Source organism: Centroberyx affinis, unplaced genomic scaffold, assembly GCF_046629955.1.
Source record: "Centroberyx affinis isolate AG114_WGS23_722 - 3 ecotype Tasmania unplaced genomic scaffold, CSIRO-AGI_Caff_v1 ptg001586l_1, whole genome shotgun sequence".
Lineage (NCBI taxonomy): Eukaryota > Metazoa > Chordata > Actinopteri > Beryciformes > Berycidae > Centroberyx > Centroberyx affinis.
Window position 1 is genome coordinate 61,182 of NW_027280036.1, and position 23,698 is coordinate 84,879.

General features: G+C 43.2%; 1 protein-coding gene across 4 annotated transcripts; it reads right to left on the bottom strand.

Moving 5' to 3' along the window:
• Positions 1–155: 155 nt before the first annotated feature.
• ppp2r3b (protein phosphatase 2, regulatory subunit B'', beta) lies at positions 156–22,991 on the bottom strand. 4 transcript variants are annotated; one of them, XM_071527915.1, is made up of 15 exons: positions 22,910–22,991; positions 21,864–22,256; positions 9,688–9,873; positions 9,186–9,289; positions 8,437–8,539; positions 6,972–7,046; positions 6,674–6,760; positions 6,118–6,274; positions 5,413–5,461; positions 5,175–5,264; positions 4,888–5,063; positions 2,885–3,003; positions 2,669–2,775; positions 1,990–2,031; positions 1,319–1,457 (listed from the first exon to the last, which is right to left on the bottom strand). In XM_071527915.1, exons 2-14 carry the CDS (start codon positions 22,215–22,217, stop codon positions 2,013–2,015), a joined length of 1,626 nt encoding a protein of 541 aa, XP_071384016.1. In that variant the 5' UTR covers positions 22,218–22,256; positions 22,910–22,991; the 3' UTR covers positions 1,319–1,457; positions 1,990–2,012. The 4 variants fall into 4 exon arrangements, with proteins under 4 accessions (XP_071384015.1, XP_071384013.1, XP_071384014.1 ...); XM_071527914.1 differs by lacking the exon at positions 1,990–2,031 and having other exon boundaries at positions 156–1,457; positions 2,891–3,003; XM_071527912.1 differs by lacking the exon at positions 1,990–2,031 and having other exon boundaries at positions 156–1,457.
• Positions 22,992–23,698: the final 707 nt, after the last annotated feature.

Here is a 23,698-nt window from a genome sequence, read left to right on the forward strand (position 1 = left end):
TGCAGGAGTAACAGTATCAACCACCAACTGACCACTGAAGTTCCCTTACACTCTTAGACGTCTAGATGCAAAATCTAGGAGTGAAACTATCAACCATTTTTACTAGGTGTAAAGAATGTATCCATCAAACAATAGAAACTGGAAGATCTATTTTTATTGACACTCTCTTCCATTAACTAAGGCAATAAGCGTTTATTGAAAGAAAAACAAGACATTTAAAAATTGGTTCCTTCGGCCCTGTATCAAAGTACATTCAAATCAAGTACTTTTTTTTAGATAGAAAAAAACAAAACAAAACGAGACATAATTTGTCTAAAACATTTGGCCAAATCATTTACAACACAGCAAGCACAAAATAAATATTTACACCTATTTATAAATATATCTAATAATTTATATAACCCCGTCTCACACAGAAGTCAACATCTTACTGAAGATGAAGCTGTATAAATGAACACATTCTTGTACAACATGCACTCTGTGTGTGGCCGTCTTGACTGTGTGCTTGTGTGTATACAGCAGGCCCAACTGTGGCTTGTTTGGCATTTACAGTAACCTCCAGCTCTCTTTCCAACCAACTATGACAGAATTTACAGTCTTACAGTGAACCTTCAGTTATCATGTCTGGAATGTAAGATTGGCCAATATCCTCAAATGATAATTAGTTCAAACCTTGCATCAAATTAAAATGGCTTCTGTCCAATAATTCATGTGCGCCTCGGGGAGCTCCAGTTCAGAGTGTGACATGAATGTGGTTTAGCTCAGTGGGAACTAGGAGCCTCCCTCCATTGCTTGATACTGGTGTTCACATGACAACACCCGCCCCAAACATTACTGTTGCAAAACATCGGCTTACATAACTTTTAAGAGTAAAGATGGGAGCATGGAGCAAAAGAAGGGTGAACTTGTTTGTGAGGTTATGAGGTCAGCTGTGGTGACCCTCTTTAGTGCGAAAGGTGAGAACATTAAAACATCTGGCAGTGACAGAAATTACCTTCCCGCCCCAGACTGTCTACTCTGTACTTCTTGTCCAGTGCTTGGCATTTCCTTCTCTTGTGGTTGACTGTGTCATACGTAGTCACCTGTGTGATTAAGTGTCCATTTGTCCCTCCGGTGCTCTAAGTGTTTCTTCTGGTTTGGCATTCACCCCCTACTGGATGAAGGGTGTCCTGTCGTGCAGGATGGGAACCTGACCTGAATCTGTGTATCTCTGGCTTGGTGCGGTTCAACCGCTGACGCTGCTGTTTGTTCTCCATCCCTTGGAGTGCTGCCCGGTGCTCAGCAGGTTTGTGACATAAAGTTACGGGGTCATGGGTCATTCAAAGTCATCCTCATATTCATATTCATCCAGGTCCATGTTGCAGTGTGGACTGGGGATCTCAAAGAAGTGTCTCTTTGTCCTCAGACCCAGCTCACTGGAGATGTGCTGCCCTAAGGGGCTCAAAGGGTTATCGTACCTACACAGACACACAGAGAAATGGATCAATATGGTATCACATGGATAGACAGCTTGGGTTCAATATCTGTTGACAAAAACAATACACTGATTCTGAAACAAAGTGGCTGAGAGGAAATACAAGGTGAAATATGTCATGAGGATCATTCAAACACATTCACCAGAGTAGGTAATGCAGAAGGATCACCATGTTAAGACAGAGGAAATTCTCATTATAGAATTAAACGAGTGTGACTGACAAGACACAGGAGCACCACATGAAGGGACGAACAGAGATGGTGCAAGAGTGGCGCTTTTGAGAAGAGGAGGGATAAGAACTCAGCAGTCTGGTTCAAAAACAGACTCCCAGCTCCTAAACATGGCCGTCTACACCTGATAGCATGCTGGCCTACAAACAACAGCTTACTGCTGCTAACAATACGTTTGGATCGGTGGGGTGCGGGTGGAAGCTAGGAGTGGGTTTAAGACTAGACAAGCCTGGAGAGAGAGAGGAGGAGAATGCTTTGACCCTGCTGGTGCCCTGAGTCTCTTACCTGCCCTGGTTAGCGGCCTGTCTTTAGAAGTCAGTGGTGTTCCTAAAACCGCCACACAACATACCTGTCAACAGCCTCATCTATCACTAAATCCCTCTCAGAGGGGCTCTACTGCTGCACATAAACCCAAGTCTTAGCAATGACACGTCAAATTGTGTCAGCTTCTTATGTACATTTATAGTAATTGTCCAGTTAAATAGTAAAGTCTAATTATTAAGAAATGACTTGGTCCTTGGCTGACCTTAGACCTACTTCAAAAACAGTTTAAGTTGTGTTTTTTAAGTGTCATCAAAGTGTACTTTAATTTAGAAATAAACCATCACTGTCTTTCCATTTAAAAGAAACTGAAGGTCTTCTATTGGGTGATTGATAAGTAAATGGGGTCTCAAATTGGGGCCGCACAATTAATCGTGTGTAATTGTATATTGCAATTTAAGTTTCCACAGTTAATAATCATGTAATAGTGGCCCATCAGCAATAATTAAACATTTAATTTAATTTAGAATGTCTGATGTACTTAGAGATACTCAAGATGCTAACAGAAGACAACAAAAGTCCAAATAGTTGCATTCCTCAAATCAGAGACTAATAATAATGATTAATAGTTGTGATCACAATATCTAGCAAAATAATCAGGATTATCATTGTGGCCATAATCGTCAAGCAAAATCAGCCTTACACTTCGTTGCACTGATCGTTGGCAGCCTCCTCGGCCACCAGGATGTCATACTCCTCTGCAGCGTACTTCTCCCAGTCAGAAACCTCCTGGCCCTCTGTCTCCACCTCCTTAAAAACACGACAGAGAAATTACATGATGCACCTGACTCCTCACAGGAAACAAGGGGTCATAAAACTGTCCCAAGTATGATGACATCCTATCGCAATTCAACATTACCCTTACAACAGAGAAGGGGTCCTTCTGCTCGTGGTCCAGGTACTTCTCGATGTTGAAGAACGTATCGAAGAATATGTGGGACAGCTTGCACCTCTTAAGGTCCCGCAGAGTGATCTTACCTGGAGGGGACAAAAAAGGCCACTTTTAGACTGTTTCCCAAACATAACCAGTCACAGCTGGTTCATGTCACAGGTTTTATTCAACTAATACCGGGTTCTCTCAACATAACTTTTAGCCGAATTATAGCCTGATTTTGCCATTTAGCCTAGCTTTCAAGATGGTCAGCTTAACCCATCTTGTAGTGTGAGAGGGGTTCAGGATCTCTTGCCTACTGATCAGGCTGCAGACTGGTCGGGACCACAGTATTTCAAACTTAATTTCCAGGATTCATAACTGGTAGTGTGAAATGGACAACAAAACAAATAGTGCTGAGCTTCAGACAGGGGCGGATAAAAATAAATAAATAAAAAATTACAAAAACACAACAAGAAGAGAGCGAATTTCTGCCTGTCCACATTTGGTGTTGTACTGTTTTTTTTTTTTTTTAAACAGAGTTTACAAAGTGCTTTAACAATCAAATAAAAGCAAACACCAAACTCATTAAATAAATTAAAGCAAGTGCAACAAGAAGGCACCACAAGATAAAAGGATAAAAACAAAGGGTAAAAATAATGGAATAAAAACAACAGGATAAAAGACACCACATAAAAGCAAGTATGTAAAAATAAGTTTGACGTGTTTTAATCGCTTTTAGATTCAACTGTAGAAGACTAGCGCTTTGGCCCTGTGCATGTGTGTTGGAACTGCAGCGCTCCCGCTGACCTGGAGCTATGAACGCTCTACAGTGATGAAAACACAATTAATGATGGTAAAAAATAGGAAAATAAGGAACTGGTGGAAAATAACCAGAATTGTCCTTTAAATCAATTCTAAACCCAACAGGAAACTGCTGAAGCAATGCCAGAATTGGAGTGAAGGATTTTGTCAGTTAAAATCGTAGCTGCTGCATTTCGAGCCAACGAGATGTGAAAGATACTTTGACTGATTCCAGAATAAAGAGTTACAGTATTAAGAGTTACAGTAGTCTGAACATAAGGAGATAAAAGCATGAATGACTTACTTCAGATGACTATGATAAAAACGGCTTAATTTTGGAAATTGTTTTCAGACAAAGGAATCAAAACTGTGCCACTTTTTAAACTGTTCTCCTAAGTTTCTGGCAGCAGGCTTCACATCAGAGTACGAAAGTCATTATTAATCAGATCAAAAGGTGTCTAGGGGGTCAAATACTACTTCTTCTGAATTCTGCATTCCTTGAGAGTGGCTAGGCTGTTCGAGCCTCTAGGCTAATGTGAGCACTCCATCAATCTGAGTGTTGTGGGGCTCTGTCGGTGAACCCCATCAGAGGCTTGTCAGATTTGTGTATTATGTGATGCTCTTTGTAGTCAAATGTAAGATCCGTATCTCCAGCTAGTCTTCAAATTTATACACCTGTACAACAGACTAAAATCTGCTGAAGCCTGTCGTTTAATGAGAAATGCTCTCTGTTTTCAGTCTGTTAAGATTTTAAAAGCTTTTCAGTCTGTAGGCGGCATAAATGTTAGAGGAAAACGTCAGCCTAAAATACCCAGTGAAGAAGTGGTTACATCTCATATTACAAGCTATAACTACGCTAGTATAGCATGCCACTAATTCCACTACGGGTCAAATTCTTGCTGTGGCTATCCATACTTAACATGCACACACGCCCTGTGGATGAGTGTCTTCTAAACAGCATACTGTTAAAGCCTAAGTGCTGGAGGGAAGTTGTTGACAGGGTAGATGACACCAACAGCTGGCAGCAGGCCAGTCTAGATCAATCAAGCTCTCATCTATGACTGTTCCCTCAGTCGATGATCAATGGCCTGGCCTGAACATGGCACTATGGAAAAAGCTGAATATGTCAGACTCTCTGGTGTGGTGTGTATGTCTGAGGGTGTGTGTACATGTAAAGAGGGTCTGACCTTCAACCTCTGGCTTGACGAGGTCGAGCATTTGGCAGAGGCAGTCCTCGAAGGGCAGGGGCTCGATGGCCATGGTCTCCAGCTTCTGACACTGCTCCTCGTAGAAGTACTCCAGCTCGTACATACTGAGCACTCCATCCCCGTCCAGGTCCATACAGCGGAACCAGTACTCTATACTGGACACAGAGAAAAGGAAAGAGTTAGAGTGGGAGGGATGCATGTGAGTGTTGATTAATGCAAAGAGAGGGAAACATGAAGACAGTTGGTGTAGCTGTGTGTCTGGATACCTTGTGTCACTCTTCTTGTCCTCCTCAGAGATGAGGAACCACACGAAATCAGCATAACTCAACCGCCCCTCCTTATACACCCGTCTGTCCCTGATGGAGTAAACCACACAATCACTATTAAAGCTGGCAATACGCAGTGACTCACTTCTATAAATGTCCTCTGTCTTGTTTGCTACTTATGCCTGGAGCATCAAAAGGACTTGTGCATCCTTTAAACTCCAAGCCATATTTCACTTACCTTGTTACTGTTCCTGAGAATATTCTTTCGATCATCTTATGGGACATGGCTGGAAAAAACATAAAGCATAGAGATTATTTATAATACAAGCTGTTGAATACCATTTTTCTCTCGGACAACTGCTTTTTCAGTTAATGTACAACTCTTTCACAACACATTTAATCCATTCTCACAGACTGTAAATCCAGATCATTGGAAAGTGTGGTTCTTTTTTATCTTGACAATACCATAAATCCTCTGGTCATCATTTTGACCATGCAGTGGTAGTAATTGTTCCAGACATGGCGTCATTCGACCAGAGTATATATGCTGCTCTCTTATTGATCTTGTGTCTCATTTCCCCTGCCTCACTCATAGACCATCAACCAAGAACATGTGGCGTGGAGTGTGTGGGGAGGAAGCGTCGAAGGCAAGTCTTTTTTCTTGAATATGTGTTTGTGTGTGAATGCTAGACCAGGGCCAAATAGCAATTTCAAATACTTTCTACCGTTAGTTTCAGCCTACTGATTTTGGTTTGCCACACAGGACAATACAACAAGAGCCAAGGAGGTTACAGGAAAGTTAATTTAGTGTGCATCTCTGTGACTGACAACTTACTTGAGGCTATGTAAATTGTTCTGATAAGGTAAATCCCACCCATCTGGTGTTAACCTGCTCCTCCATGCACGTTACACCAAATGCTGTGAAATATTTGAAAATACGTACCTTGGTCATTGTGCCGTGCCAGGTCCCTCTGGTCTATGTAGAGGTCATGGTCAGTGTCCAGCTCCCAGAACTTGCAGTAGATAACATAGAAATGTTCATAGGAGAAGAACTCCATCAGCTGATTCACATCTTCCTCTTGCTCCAGCAAGGCCACGTTCTGGGACAGCAGGAAGGAAAGTCATGATGCAACTTTTCAGCAATGCGACCAAAGTTTTTTTTTCTGAGTGTGACTGGCAGTTTTATTTAAATACAGAAACTGAGAACAATAATCTTTTTATCTTTTTAAGAGAGCAATATGCACAAGTAAAACACACAAACTGAGAACAGTAATCTTTTTAAGACAGCCAAATGCACAAGTAAAATACACAAGAAATGGATTTCAATAAAAGAGGAAAAAGAAAATGAGAGAAATGTGAAGATGTAGAGACATCTACTTTAAACCCTAAATTGAATCGGTTAACTGAAGACACAGCACAAACAAAAGTGATAAACAGGAACCGGACTGAAAAAACAACAGTAAGATTGGTCTGCAAAAGTTTTTAGAGTTGCGTCCAACCTGAAGAAAGTTGCTTTTCCTGAGCTCTGAGCATGTGATCCTGCCAGTCCACGACCGGTTCACAGTGTAGAATATCCTCTGAATCACCTGACAATCACACACAAGCAGTTCAAAGTGTTGCAAGGCACAACCAAATAATGCATGAGCAAAATGCTGTCAATGCAGCGCAGTTTTCATGGAACAACCGTCTCTAGATGATATACTTGGCAGAAAATTGTTTACCAACTGTAATTGTGCATTGGATCATTTGTGTTATGATAGTGTCCTTCTGTCTGTGTATGTATTGCTGGTCTCTCACCGTGGTAATGTAGCGTGAGTGAAAGTCTGATGCCTCCTTTAGGAAGGCCAGGCCTGCGTGAGAGTTCACCACATCCTAAGGAACACAAAGTAAAGTCAGCCCACTTTGTCTCCATTGCACGTCTGTCTCATTTCCATCACAAACACCAAAAAACACACACAGAAAAAAAAAAGGGACAATGACATGCTGTGCCCACTATGATAATACATATGTTCAGTTACTTCCAGAGAAGAGTGAACAGACAAACCACATCTGTCTGTCTTTTTTGCTAGACAGTGCACATTAAATTGTGAGTAGGCAGGGAATGCATACTTATTCAAACATCAGAAGTTGTCAGTGTCTGTCTACATCAATCTGTCATGCCATACGCTTTATAAATTCAGCTATATGAAAAAAGCTGCAGGCCTTGTTGTGAGAGGCCATCAAATTTAAATGTTACGTTTGAAGTCTGAAAACACTGGGTCAAACGGTTTTGAGATGAGTTTAACCCTTTCTGAGTCGGCAGAGAGATGGGGGGGAAGGCTAGAGAAAAGGCTACACTGCTCCTAGCCTGCTCTCCTTTCCCATGCCATAAAGTCACAGGGTCTTTCATGGGGTGTGCTGCATCTCAAATGAACTGTAGCTATATCCTTGCCATGAAATGCCCTCATGCCTTTTCTTTATTCTACCCCCCTTCTTTTCTGCTGGGGGAATGAAATGTTGACATAAATGCGAAGGCGGCAATGAAATTAAAAGGCCTTATTTTGGGGCGGCCTTTGTGCCTCTTTGACTCTTCCTGTGAGAAATTAAATCATAGAAAAACACATAAATCACAGGGCAGAGGAAACAGGCGGGGACAGTCAAATCTACTCCACTGCAATCCGGCTTTCATTCATCACAACAGTCAAAGGCGATTCGGCGAGCGGCACAATACAAATTAAACGGCGTGTGCCAGAAGGCATCTCTGCCGGTATGCTAACGGGTGTCCGGCTCAGCTCAGCCGCTCCTGCCAGCATGAAAATGAATCAGGTGTAGGGCGGGGCCAATGTGGTGCACCAACAGCTTGCCAGGCAGAATGAGAATACAAACAGCCAGCACAGCAAATCTACATGATAAGACTGACCAAACAGTCAATTTGCCTATCCTTATGAAACAAGATGATGAATTTGTATCCTTGTTTTCTGGGAAAAATTTTAATTTTGCTGCTCTAATATGTATATTGCATATAACACCCATTTCCATCTCCTAGTTAATTTCTGCTGAGCTTATGTCCTGCATCAGTGGAGTCTAGTACTATCCCTTTAGTGTACTCCCCCTCCCCATACTATTGGCTTACAGTGCTGTCCCTGAATTAGTCCTCCAACACATAAAAAGTCCACTAGCTCAGCAGGGCAGTCCAAAAATTAACTCCAGTTCCCACCACCCAAGCCAACCCATCCCATGTTGCCAAGCCCAGCCCTCTCCCTGGGTGTGCTGCAGCCTGTACCTGCAGGAATGGAATAAAGTCCTCTTGTTCCAGGTAATTACAGCCAGGCTTGGCCAAGAGGTGCACAAATTTAGAAGCGTCGTCGTGACAGGTCTGCAGAGTTCTGGAGAGGAAAAGAGAGAACAGATGGTTGCAAGGTTACTCCCTCTTTTACTTTCTTCTATCCTGAAAGTCTGAAACTGTTCCCCTCAAAAGTGCTAGTGCAGGTATAATGCATTCTGAAATTAGGATTCTGAATTGCTGCTGGGGTGATTATAAGCCCGGAGTGTTATGGCAGCGATGGTGAAATAATGCAAGAGTCTGCTGTGGCCTCTCGTCTAAGAACGGCTCAGTCATGAGCTTAAGTCAAAGGGCAGGCCAGTCTGGCTCTCTGGAGGCTCACACATTAATACTACAGCATGCCTATTGCACACAACAGCATTCAGCACACAGCCAAGAGCACACACACCCATTACAAGAGCCTATGGTATTCTTTTCAAATTCAGACAGAAAGACAGAGAATAGACTTTTTCATTCATGTATATGCATGGCGACTATTCCCTTGTGGCCGTTAGTGACGCTTTTGTGATCAGTGATTTCTGTTTTCTGTTCTAACTGAAAAGGGAAAAGCCATAATAGAAGATAGCTGCATGCACTGTCTCTGATCCCCAGCGAGTGGTCATCATTGTTTAGAGGAGATTGTATAGGCCAGTCGGGTGTGAGTGAGTGTCCCCGTGGTCCACTGAGGATGAGAGGAGCCATTGTCTTACTTTCTCCACATGGCCACAAACTTGTGAACGGACACGAAGCCCGTCCTGTCGCCTCCAGCCGAGCAGAACAATGGAGCTTTCCAGTAGAAAGGACACTCACAGGCCTATGGAGACGAGGAAGGAGGAGAGAGGGAGTGGTGTGTATGGGTGTAAAGAAGTGGGAGACAAAAAATTACTTTTAAACAAAAATCTCAAAGTTCCTAGATACACATTTCATACCCTCTTTCAATACAGCAGAGAGCAGCACAATGACACATAACACTGTGTTGAAAATTGCAACGTTGCTTCACTCAAAGACTTCCCTGAGGAAACCTAGCTGTCATTTGTCTCTACACTCAGGTTCCCCTCAGGCCATTGCTCACATTCCTCAGGGAAACAGAGATAATATTTTCCATGGGGTTTAAAAGCAGCAAACATTCGTAAAGTTGGGGACTAAATAGCGCTAATGAAAATAATTAGCTGGGTGGCAGCGGAGCCTCCACGCTACAAATCACATTCTCACCTTGGCAACCTGCCCCATTTCCTCAATGGTGGCCCTTTCATTGGGGAATTGGGAAAATATTTTCTCAATCTTGGAAATGAGGCTGTCGATGTTGAGGTTGGCTTTGGGCCGGCCCCGCGGGAAGTAGAACTTTGGAATGCTTTCACTCAGCGCTGTGGTGACGGGCTCCTCCGTCTTCACCTGGGCCTGAGACAGACAGGACAGAAATAAACTGTTAGCCACCGATGCTAGCATATGCTAGCACTTCACACCCAAGCACTCCAGCATGTGCTAAGGCTTGCCTTGGCGAACTCTAGTAAACACTCATGCAACCGCACCTCTCAGCTCCCCCCAGGACCATTAGGGAAGAGTTATGTTTGCTCAGCAAATCATTCCCTGCCATCCCTGACCATTATCCATTTATCTGTAATAGATTTCAATTAAGATGTGTCAACTGACATTGGCATATGTAGAATGGACCATTGACAATCACTTTGGCCGAGTGCTGAAAACCATGATAGACCTAGCACTGTTTGTAACTAATGAATGGCATTATTCATCAAATTATGTCGATGAGAGTCAGGGATTCAAGGGAAATACAGGATAATATATCACTGGATAGGGCTGAGGACATCATTTGGAAATAAGGTCTAAACATAACATCTACTGACAGAACTATTGATCTGTTTATTTTATATGATAAGATAACCACATGTGAATACACAGACTACAGGCATACACAACGACATTCCTGAGTATACAATAACCGCGGCTGAGGTCAGGTTGTTCCAGACTGAACAACTGATTCTTGGTTAAGCAACATTACTTCTCTTAACTTCAGCATGACTCCACCAACATAAAAAGGTCAAAAGAGTCACTCAGCCTACTTTTCTTAGGCAATACTGTCAGGCATCCCTGATCAAATAAATAGATCTGGTGAAACTTGTGGAGTGTGGACAGATAATAATGATGCTTTTGGCTTAGGGCTCAGAGGCAGAAAAAGAGGAATGTGTGTGTATACGTGTGTGTGTAACCCAGAAGTTGAAACAAATGACTACATAACTACAATGTCTCCGTGTCCATGACAAGAGAGAACACGCATGCCTCAGAGAGAAAGTGAGCAAGTGAGCGACAGAGACGCAGATAAAATGAGTGGAGCCACCTTGGCTGGATTTAAACAGCAGGCCTGATTGCAGGCAAACAGCAGTTGCTAATGACAGCTCTGGAGATAGAAGCAAGGCAGGCATGTGCTCTGTGTGGGTTAAGTTTGTATTGTAGACAGGAGGTTCAGTAGGGGTTAGAGGTCTGTTGTCTATGAGCCATTACTGGATACAAGGCTGAGCTCAATTTCTCTCTGCTCCCTGTATCTGTCCGGCTCAATCCCAACTAACTCCTATGAATGTCATTCCAAAGTGCCGCAGTCCTCAGTAACTTAAAACCCCCAAGTATGTCAGAGCTTGCACACAGCTGTGAGTGTGTGTGTCCGTCCGTAAAACTGCTTCCACCTTGGACCCAAAATGACAGCTTTGTCTGCAAGGGCTCTGGGTATTTGCACCATGAGCTATTAAGTTCTATAACCATGACAGTGGAAACCAATCTCTCCTTTAAAGTCTAACAACAATGACATCATGCAATAACATTAGGCCCAGGCCTACCTGTCATGATCAATTTGATTCCATACCAGTATGATTTACAAAGACCTACTGAGCATAGCCAACATACTGTTAGAATATCATATTCAATGACCCAATCTCCACTCTGTGTCAGCCAAGAAGGACCACGACGGTACCAACATGCAAAGCTGTTAGTTTTGCATCGGTGAAGAAGTATTCGTATCCACACACACATAAAAAGCCAATCCAAATGTGTGTGTTGTAATGTTGCACATATAAGCCAGTTGCTAAAAACAGTTTGGTTAGTGGATGCATTGCTCTTAATCATTACCTCATTCCCAAAGACTATTTACATGACTCAAGAATTTGCCCACTGGATCATTCTCCATGGCCTTTAAAAAGCACATAAACAAACCCACACAGTCCACTGCTAAGAGATAAAAATACCATGTGTTTGGTCTTGCACAACCTACCCATGGTTAGCGCCTAAGGTTAGAGCTGATAAATACACACATAATCAGGTCTGCAACAGCATCTTACTCCTTACTAAGATTTCAGAACAATATCATCCTAAATCTTAAAATCATATGGGAGATACATCTATCCATGTCTATCTCTTCCATCTGGAGGGGCCTTTGTATAGTATGTGTGTGTTAGCGTTGACTGTTTGGAAATGTTCTGTTGTATTCTGTCAGTGGGATTCTGCTCAGTGTAACATGCTGAGTGATAAATGCTGCTGATCCTCTGCTCTCCTCTGTCCTATGTGTGCGGGTGTCAGCCATGGCTATAAAAGGACATAAACATCTCCTGCTGCCCTGCATGCACAGTCCCCCTCTCTCTCCCTTCATGCTAACCGCTAGCAGAGCTCCTAAGCACAACTGCTAAGCCCCATGATATTCTGCACATTCACAACAGTGCAGTCCGACCGGGGACAGCAAAGCAGTTGAGCACAACATAGTTGCCAAGGACAAACTTCATCCTAGAACTAGGGCTCACTTCATCTCTTGTCTGAAATGTCTCAAATGAAGGGTACCCAAAACAAAAAAACACCACCACAGCAGTAATCTTCCAACAAGAGTTGATGGTGGTGACACAACATTTGCTTTTTACAAGCCATTGTATACAGTATGTGGTAGCTCCTTGATTAAACTTTTCAATGTTGTCAACAGAAGAAAAAGTGATGTAACTACTGATCTGTCCTGTGTGTTGCAGACCAGGTAGGATTACAGCCAATACCACAGCTAGCTTCGACTACTACAGTTCCACTTCATAATGAGCAATTGGCAACAGAAAGGAATAACTACAACTGTAATAGTTTAACAGTGGTCTGTAACAGATCTGTACTGCAATGCAACAAGCTAAGTTTACCATGACCATCAGCCTACCTTGAACCTTTTAACAAAGAGTCATTAACTAGAAACCCATGAATATCTGTCCTGCCCATTGGCAGACAGACCAGAAAAGCCTGTGTGGTTGTAGACTCAGTAAAAACACCTGCCTGTCCTTGTTGGAAGGCTCTGAGCCTCTTCTTGAATCGGGAGGGCAGGACAAAGTCACAACCGCGTGCCAGCAGAGCCAACTCCTTCCTCAGGTCAGGGTCCTGACGTAGAGACAGCTCCTTCATCCTCATCCTCGCGCCAGACAGGATGGGGCACACACACACAACACTCAATCTAATATTATCCTCCCGGTTGTACAAATCACACAGTTGTAGTTAGTGTCAGTTCTGTAAGCAGAAGGCAGTGGCAGCAGCAGAAGTCCTCTGTGTCCCAGTGCTTGTCCTATGTCAGAGTGAGAGCCTCTTAATGCAGGGGAGCAGCTGCTGCTGTGACTCTCTCTCATTCCAGATCCGGCTGCACAAATTCAGCTCTGCCTGCTGCTCTGTCCCAGTCTCTACACAACATGAACACACACTGCGTGGGGTCAGGGAGCCCTAGCCTCAAAGCTACTGAGGAGATAAGGAGTGTGAGTGTGTGTTTGTGTGTGCGAGAGTCAGTGAGTGTACGCATGGGATGGGAGGGGTGTGTGTGGTGGATCTGCCCTTTCCAATTTGCATTCCTCAGCGCTCATGGAAGGTTATGTAAAGAGACAGACCTGTTGTTCCGGCTTGCAGCAGCCACAGATCCCACTGTAGGGGATGCAGCTCAATGCCAAGATGACACATTGCTCATATTCACTGGCATCCCCCCTGAACAGTTCCCACATTACCTAATGCTTGAGAGAACACTTTGCTTCTGCCCTGAGCCCTGCAAGCTGGATCCCCCTTCACTGGCCAGTACATCCAGCTGTTAGCGGGAAAAATTCAAACTCATCCTTTCTATGTAATTTCAGCAACTATAATTGATGGACTTTAATGAACGCCACCCTGTTACTTTACTGAATCTGCCTGACAGAGTATAAATCACTTGGACAAAGATACCAAATCAAATTTATAAGGCATGGGCAATTAAAGAAATGAACCCGTGAAGGACTACTTAGTTTTCCTGAAAAGGAGCTGACAAGGGTGTAGGCCAAATCACCACAGGATGAGTACACAACTAAAAAGGCATACATCAACTATTCTGCATCCACTCTGGTGGTGCGTCTTTCTTTGTTTTGCCTTCCCTTCGCAGGCTTGGGCTGCCAGCCATTCCACATCTTATTATAGTTGATGGGCCCAAGTTGGCGTAATGGGGGGAAGTGTCAAATTCAAAGAATGATGGCCAAACCAGTCGGTGCCTATTAAAAGCACCAGCAAGCGCTGTTTGGGCAACCCAAGAAACCAGATCTGGAGAAACAAGGGTGTATCTTTAGTCCTCACACAAACATCCGCTTCCCATCGCTCCTGTCCTGGACTGACAGCAATTACATCAATTCTCCATAAATGCACTGATCTAACGGCACTGGGGTTGCCTTCGCTGGGAGGAGGGCCGGGCTGACGCATTGGGAGAGACCTGTGCCTGAATACCTATTGTTGTTCTACAAACACATCTAATTAAGAAGAAAAGGTATAGAGATGTGTGCATTAGCGTTATGTATAAAAAAAATGTAGGTACACAATGTAGGTATATGTAAATAAACCTATATTGGTGTGCGTGAGTGCGGTATTGTACAGAGAAGCTGAAAGCACACCCGGACTCAAATGATAAGTATTTTTAGATGACAGGATCACAGAGTCCACATTCTTCCACTGGTTTCAGCTCAAACCCACTTCCTGTTATCCCCCACACAGGACACTGCACGTGCTTGATAAGCCGTTTGTATGATGGCTCTTCACGCCGGCTGCCTTTTGTTGATGCTCGTCAATTCAAACCAAATATGAAAAGGAAAGCACCAAGGCCAAAATAAAACCTGGTAGATCACATGAATCTGTCAGTGCACACATAATACTGTTCGGTCCGTGTTTGTGTTGGAGCAACAAAATCTTAAGTTTGTTCCATAAACACAGGTATTATAACACGGTAAGGATAATGATCTGTTGGTTTACATATGTGACAACAGCCCCTCAGTGGTTTAAAATACAGGCACACGTGGTATGAGCTGCAGTGTGGACAGAGAATTAGAGCTCAGTCTCCAAGAGGGTAGCCAACAGTGACTCTCTCAACACACACACACACACACACACACACACACACACACACACACACACACACACACACACACACACACACACACACACACACACACACACACACACACACACACACACACACACACACACACACACACACACACACACACACACACACACACACACACACACACACACACACACAGGTTCTGAATGGAAGCTTACTACAGGATGGTATGAAGCATGTGCCCTTAGGAAAACTAGAATGGACAGTGAGCATCACCATTCATCAATTCAGCCTAGGGCCATTGTTGGCAGGCTGTCCAAACAACAGCACCCTCAGAGGCAACTATCAATCAGGGCCCACAGACGGGCTGCTAAGCAAGACTGACCACACCATAATGGGTCACTGTAACAGACAGAAATGCAACAGATTTGAGGCTGACCCAACAATATGTCTAATCTGAAAACTCCAAAATCTGATTTGTGCCCAGACATGTGTCCAGCCATGTTCAGTTCATTACATAACAGATGAGATTATAAAATGGACTGTCTGGTCTTACTGACCAGTGACGGGTCTAGATGTCATAATTTCCAGCAGTCAACTGCCTATTCACAGAAAGCCAAGGGTCACAGAGCACAAGGAACTGAGGTAGTATTTCCCTCCAGCTGCTACCAACTCGGAAGTCAAAGTTGTTGCTATTGTGTGTTCTATAACCATTGATATTAAAGAGAGAACATGCAGGGCAGCTACAGTAGAAAGAAATATATTACACAAGAGTGGGCAAACCTAATCAAAATTGTCCCCTCAGGGCTTTCCCCAACCTGTCAATACAAGCATACATGGCATTCCACTATTGAGTTCTGCTGGCTACAGTATCAGCATTACTAACATGATGGAGCCAGTGAGATATGCTACACAAACTGTCTCACAGCAGTAGGAAAAAAGCCAGAACTGGTACACAGCATGGGCACTGCACTGGTGCAACAGTGAAATCCAGAAAGCCCCAGCTCGATCCTCCCCAATCTGATGTCTGAGACAGGGATTTGGGATACATGTGAACCTGGGCCAAAAATAGGGCCCACTTCACTGGCAACATGGTGGGCTTAGGGATGGGCCAGCATGCAGAACATGATGTGAGCAGATCAGCTGGCTTGCATAAGAATGATAATGTAATAGCAGACTCTGACACAGTTATCATGGAGGTTTGTTGAAAAATCTATACAGCCTACATGACACCATAAGTGGAGCAACGGGTCAGAGCACTAACCAAATGAGCTACAGACAAGCTACAGATACAGGATAATGTAGATGTAAGAAAGAATATAAATCCATATCCTGGGCAGGCTGGAAAACATAGATGTTATTATGTAAGTGTACAATGCAGTGAAGCTCAACAGTCATTGAGGACTTACGCTAAAAGAAGCCCAAACAACATGCATACTGATCCCAATAATTGGGTAAGACAATTAGCCTAACATCTGAAATATTAGACCAAATTTTTAGACAGAATTGTAAAACACATTGGTTTTTGTTCAGAATAGTACCTCTCAAAAGGTCTAGCGTACGGTAAATGTAAAAAATAAATATTTTTAGAAATATCCATATGTAGGCCTATCTGTGCCGAAATCTCATATTTCTTTGCGCTGATCTTACCAATACACTGGTGGAACATCAATACCAATATATAAGGCCTAGATCAGACAATACTGACATGCCAATATAAGGGTTGGGCCCTTGCTCAAAGCCAGAGCTTTCCAATTGTTCACTTTACACTCCCAAGTGACCAAGGCTTGTTAAAGGGTAACTTCGGTATTTTTCAACCTGGACCCTATTTTCCCAACTGCGGGTGTCTAAGAAACTAATGGGGACAACAATTTTTGAAATTGGTCCAGTATTGAGCGAGATCGCTTCAGCCGGCAGCCGCGAAACAGGCTGCAATGTAATCCGACGGGGCAAATGCGCACCGTCAATGTACGTCCACTAAAAATGCTTGTTTTTGCCACTGACTGGCTCAGATTGTTATTATAAGTGTCTGACACAATATGGAAAGGACCCTATACAGAAATGAAACGTACTTCCTTACCTTTAGCTTGATCCCGTCTGTGTGTAACCAAGTCTCGCCCAAGTCCCGCGAGAGCTTAGTTGTTGCAGGAAGTCACCTGTGGAAACGTGAGTGAGAGTTGGAGAGAGGAGTGCCACCGGGAGGAGTTTGTTGTGTTGGAGTACAGAGATCGTAGCTCAGTGTTATCTAAAAGATTTTCTAAGTCATGACTGAATATTTACCTGATTTCGACAACGTGGAAGAGGCCTTTGAATTCGATGGCGGCCCGTATTTATTTGAGCCAGAGTATACGGATGAAGAGCTCCTACTCATTGAAGAGCTACCATCATCATTCATTGCCAGTAAGTATCTCTATGATAGCCTATCTGCTAATGTATAGGATATACAAATGTAGGCATAAAAGTAGTCTTATAGGTCGTATAATAGATAAGCATAAATATGACATTTTTACACCACGCACACACACTTTGGCAACAATATTACACAGATAATTTCAGCTTGTTGATATCACTTATTGTATTATTATGAATGTCAACTGCTGAAAAGGGGAAATGAATCTATATACATATTTTATAATCAATCATGACTCAGTTGATATTTTACACATACTACTGGCTAGCTCCGCCAAGGAGGTTATGTTTTCGGTGCCGTTTGTTTGTTTGTCTGTCAGCAGGATTACGGAAAAAATACTGGCCCGATTTTCATGAAACTTGGTGGAAGTGTGTAGCATGGGCCAAGGAAGAACCCATTAAATTTTGGAGCGGATCTGGATCCGACTCACGAACAAACAATAATAGCATGAACCTTGGCGGAGGTCTGCGCTCTCCGAGTGCCTTTCTAGTTTAGTGATTGTTTTTGCCGTGTGTACTGATGCCAGGACAACGCAATAACTTTAGCTAATAACATTACCTCCACTCTGTCTGGAGCAGGTCTCTCCACTCTTGGGACAGCATTTTTCTTTAGGAAAAAGTGCTTTGGGATAGGATTTCGTCTCCTCTTTGGCTGGCTGTAGTCATACCGGTCAAAATGGTCACTGCAGACCCGATGGTCTGCAAGGCGCAGTGTATGGACAGGAGTGTTGGCATCCATTTGTAGCACAACTAGCCACAACTTCAGCGTGTCACTATCCAACAAAGGCAGTCTGTGAAAGCTGCGCGAAGTGTTGCGCGACATTTTGTTGGCACAATTCGGAAATGCGCAAACACGAACCATTGTTTTTTTTTTTATTTTTTTATTTAGATCTTTTAGATAACGCTAAGCTACGATCTCTGTACTCCAACACAACAAACTCCTCCCGGTGGCACTCCTCTCTCCAACTCTCACTCACGTTTCCACAGGTGACTTCCTGCAACAACTAAGCTCTCGCGGGACTTGGGCGAGACTTGGTTACACACAGACGGGATCAAGCTAAAGGTAAGGAAGTACGTTTCATTTCTGTATAGGGTCCTTTCCATATTGTGTCATACACTTATAATAACAATCTGAGCCAGTCAGTGGCAAAAACAAGCATTTTTAGTGGACGTACATTGACGGTGCGCATTTGCCCCGTCGGATTACATTGCAGCCTGTTTCGCGGCTGCCGGCTGAAGCGATCTCGCTCAATACTGGACCAATTTCAAAAATTGTTGTCCCCATTAGTTTCTTAGACACCCGCAGTTGGGAAAATAGGGTCCAGGTTGAAAAATACCGAAGTTACCCTTTAATAAAAAGCACTTGCAGGAAACAGTTTAGCACTTTGGTCTCTCTGATAGGTCAGGCAACCGATAATATGACCCTTGACCCCTGCCTCAAATAGCTTGAAGGTTGCTGAGCTCAACCAAGCGTGTTATAAAAAGACACCTTGAGAAATAGCCTGGAATTCCAAATCCACAGAGGAGGATAAAAGGACAGAAGAAAGTCAATTTTCTTACAAAACTATTCACTACTATTCCACTCATAACACAGCATAGGTGTTGATCTACATAGGAGAACTGAAAGCCAAGCCTTCATTAGGAGCCAATACGAACATAGCGTGAGTGAATGATCAACCGTTGCCTATTCTGACAATGACCAGCATCTGATAGGAGTAGTTTTACAGTGAATTACACAGAGGATGAATGTGCTGCCACACCTCATCTCACAGGCTCAGTTCTGGGTATCTAATGCCAACACAAGAGAACCAAGGTTATCTATATCAGTGTCTGGTGTCAAAGTTGGACCAGCTGTTCCGGGCAGCGTCAGCATGACGTTAATTGAATTTTTAACTAATCCTTTGAAGAATGTATTTGTATGCAGGAATTCATTTGGCTGTCTTTAAATAGAAGTATTACTTTATACCAGATCACAAACCCTTTAATATGGTGTGACACAGTGTAGGCACCACACGCCATCACACGTCACAGCAGAATATACAAACTGTGCAGCAGTTGCTCCAAATTAAGTGGGGGTGCATGCAGGGGGGCTGTAATTGGGGCAGAAGGTCAGTGGGAAGCTTAGAGTAAAGAGACATGGATGTGAAAATCAAAAAGCTTGCACACATCTGTCAAATCTCTCGCTATTTTACTTTTTGTTTCCCACAGAATTCGAATGTATTTGTGGTGGTAGGTGGGTTCGCAAGGGGAGGGGGGGGGGGGGGGGGGGTTATTCTTGTATTCTCTTATATTGTCAATATATAGGCTAATATCAATAAAGGATCCCATTACCTGGATGGCTGAAAAATTATCTAATGTACTCCATTTTAAATAGTTCCATTTGTCAAACAAATAACTAACCTGTATATATCTATATAAGTACTTTGTGTCAAAGATAACATAACTTAAAAATATAAACAGTGCTACACTGTTCTGTTTGTTGCTTGCTTTTGTCTACAAGGTGAAGAATAGAAATGAGACCCCTTTTACAGAGAAATCTGCTTTTCTGCCACTCTGCCATGCTACATCTCTCTGTGCTGTCAGTTTCACCTGTATCTTTACATCGTTAAATTACTAGCCTTTGACATTATTATCTACTCTGTTTTACTGCTCAGCAGCTCCTCTGGTCCAGACTGTCCCTGCTCCTCCTCAGCAATTACGGGCTGAGCAAATCAATGCGCTACATGCAGTTCTACGATTAAATAGTGAAAATAAATAAATAAATAATAAATTGAAAATTTGTGGTGGTCAGTGCTGATATTGTGGCAGCCCGCCACAAAGTTTTCTATGTGTGGGAAACCCTGGAGGGGTAGAGCGAGGGGAGATGGTCCACTAGTTAACTGATCGCGGATGGCGTTGTTCTCTCAGACGGATAAAAAAATAAACATAAAATAATGCTAAAATGGGTCGCAAAATATACTTTGGCGGCCGTTAATATACCTGGGCGGCCCGCCCAAGTAAAGTCTATGTGTGGGAAACACTGGGTCACAGACAGACAGAAAGGGAGAGAGCTCATGGCAGAGATTCATTGCCAACAGATGTCTCTCATGAGAAAATACAGTTATCTGAAATCCTCAATGGAGCCTGAATGCTACTGTTGCAATGCTGGTCTTCTATTCTGTTCCCTTACTCCTGTGGTCAGTTTTCTTCACAGAAAAATGGTTTTGCCTTTTCTATTGCTTTCTCACTTTGACAACCTAATAATGGGGACTATTTATTTGAATGTGAATGTCACAAAAAGATCCTGGCTAGGCTATGTTTGTGTGTTGTCCAAAAAGTGCTAGGACTCAATGGATTATTTTACAAAAGAGCCATCTAAATCTCATGTGTAGTACAGTTGGGCACCATTGACAGGCACCTCTAAACAGACAAATATCTTGCTCAAAGTCTGACTTCAGGTCTAGTTCTCCAACCCCGGTGTTTTGATCTGAGAGAGAACAGAAGACCCATCAGTGATGAACTGAGTGCCTCCTCTCGCCTGCCCTCAACATGTCAACAACATGTAGAAGGTGGAGTGTCTGAGAGCACATGCCACCAGCTGTCTGGCTGTCTCACTGTCATCACATACACTAATGTCCACAGTCTACCACCAGGCCACACTTGTGCCTGCACTTCTCAGCTTGGAGGAAGTGGGAGTCCTCAAACAGGCACACACACACAAAATATATTGAGCATGTTAATTGTTTTCTACTACCTGATCTAGTCTATAATTGAAGGAGTCCCCAGCAAAATCCTATTTACCTCTGGAGACCCCAATCAGAGCATGCCTGGCCCTGCAAGGCCAGACACAAAACACAGGCTAGGGGGGGTTATTAGAGTGCCAGGGATAGCCTGGATGCTCCCACTTCTCATACCACACTAAGTCATGGGTGAGGCCTGAACATTTGGAAAGAATTTGCCTAATAGTCACTACATATGCTTACAGACATGGAGGCTCCATCTAGGCCATTATGATGGTGCAGAGGAGTGGACATCCCTTCACTGCCTTTGCTGCTGTAGGCTACTCAGCAACCTCTTGTGGCAAGACTGGGAAAATAAAGATCCAAGATGACACATCTATAGCTGGAATTAGGTCCAAGTGTGTTTATCTAGAACCCACATAAACAATCAGTAACTCAGACTGCTTCGCCTGGAATGCCTGATTGGATATATTAGCAGGAGTGGATGGGCAGGCCATAGTAGTATGGTAGCCAGGTTGGCAGATTTGGAATTTACTTTTTCAAAACCAATTCCATTTCAGCAACAAAGGTAAACAAATGCCAGGTAGTCCATCTCAAGGTGACAATGTGTTGATTCTATCTCTGTGCCAAAGGTGCACAACTGTAGCACAGATTGTGCTGATATACTTTCTGCCAGGCAGACAGAGCATGCTGAAACTGTGTGATTTTGCCACACACTCTCAGGTGACACACACTCCAACAGACAGAAACTAACAGACAGACACACCCTGTTGCTGCTGTTATTGAGTGTAAGCTTAGGTGAAAGCCCTGTGGCATAATCTCTCTGAAATCTTGTTTAAACATGTGAAGCTGTTTCATAACAGTTTGGATAAGATAACAGATGATCTAGGTAGTTTTACCTTCTTTGTGCTGACAGACCTCCTTAGAACTCTGCCACTGGGTCCTGTCACCCTGGCGTTACTGCTACTCCCAGAGGGCAGCGTGTGGGTGGACGGGGGACTGGAGGGAGTACCGAGGGGAGCAGGCTTCCTCTCTGCCAGGTTCCTCTGGGATGCCACATTGTTGTTCTCATTGAAGGTCAACAACCTTTTGTCCTTGCCGTCCACACACCCCAAATCAATGTTTTGTCCACTCTTGATAAGGTCGAGGTAATCTTTGAGGACTGACTGGGTGGCGGGCTCACTCAACCAGTTGAGGAAAAGCTCATCCACCTTCATTTTAAGAACTGGCTGGAGGACTTGTGGAGACGGCATTTTGAAGAATATCACCTACTGGCTACTCTACTAGAGCACCTGTGTAGACAAAGAAGAATACAGTACACGAGTTAGTTAAACATATTCAGACTATAATTCACGGGATCCGAGAAATATATCCAGTACAGTCAATGAATAAAGCGAGACTATCTGACTAGTTTGCATGTACTGGATAGTTGGTTGGATAATATACTAACGTTATTAGTAGCTTGGTGTAGGTTGCCCCAGTTTTGGCTAGTGGAGCCACTAAGTTATTGAATTTTCGCGCGAACTGTCAATAGCCCTAACCCTAACCAAGCCTACCGGCAAGTTGGTTAACATTAAGAAGAAGAGAGGGCTTGCCTGCCTATATTAACATGGTAACGTTATCTTAACAGGTGTAACAGTAAACACACAAGACATACACTCAGAATTAACTTACTTTAAATTAGCCGAAAATCTAACAAACAGTTGCCCAGGTCGAAGGAGCTTGTAACGTCGGCGTTAAAAATAAGGAGCACAAACAACAATCAAATGCACCGCTCGCTAGCTACAACGTTAATACTAGCTATGGTAACGTTAGCTTGCTAAAGCTAATGTTAGCTGGCTAACTAACGTACCAACTCCGGCGTGAATGCACGATAACGCTGAACATGGATGTATAACTCTACATTCCCGTAATTAAGGACACAGCTGCAAGCATGCTCAGTCACCTGCAAATTACAATGGTAAGGTTGTTATGTGTTCATTTCGCCGGGCAAAAGGCAGCAGGCAAGCGCAACTTTTCAAGTTCTCGTTCCCTTGGTAACCAGGAAGCGCTACTACCGCGAGACCTTACGTAGAATAGTTCCTCCCGGTGACAGACGCTCAGGGCCGGTTCTATGTTTAAAACTAGATCCTTATTCTATCCAAACTGGTTTAACAATAATATAATTCTAGTAAACCAATTAATTAATGTTAATGGACTGCTATTGAGCTACTCTGAATTCCTTGATACTTTTGGCATTCCTGTTACCCCAAAGGAGTTTGCCACGGTTATGGATGCTATTCCTTCTGGAATTCTAATCCTCCTAAAAGGGGCAGAAAGACCAGTTTGCTTACCAACACTTGACCCTAAGGTAACTTCAGTGGGTAGTGTCTGCCTGACTACTACTTTATGAAATAATAATCGTAACATACGTTCATTATTTCAAAAAGATATTACAAGTACTCCTTCTGTTGTATCCTATTGGTCTAGATTTGTTGATAACTTGAATTGGAAAAATATCTGGAATCTTCCATACAAATATAAGTTTCTTTCAAAATCATACATAGATATTATCCTGCAAGTCATTATCTTCTTAAGTTTAAGAAAGACATTTGTGTTAACTGTTCATTGTGTGAAATGTACCCAGAAACAATGCTGCATCTGTTCTGGCAATGTCCCTACACTAACAAATTTTGGAAAGACGTATCCCGGTATATTGTTGACAACATTCACTCTGACTTGTCTCTTTACTGGG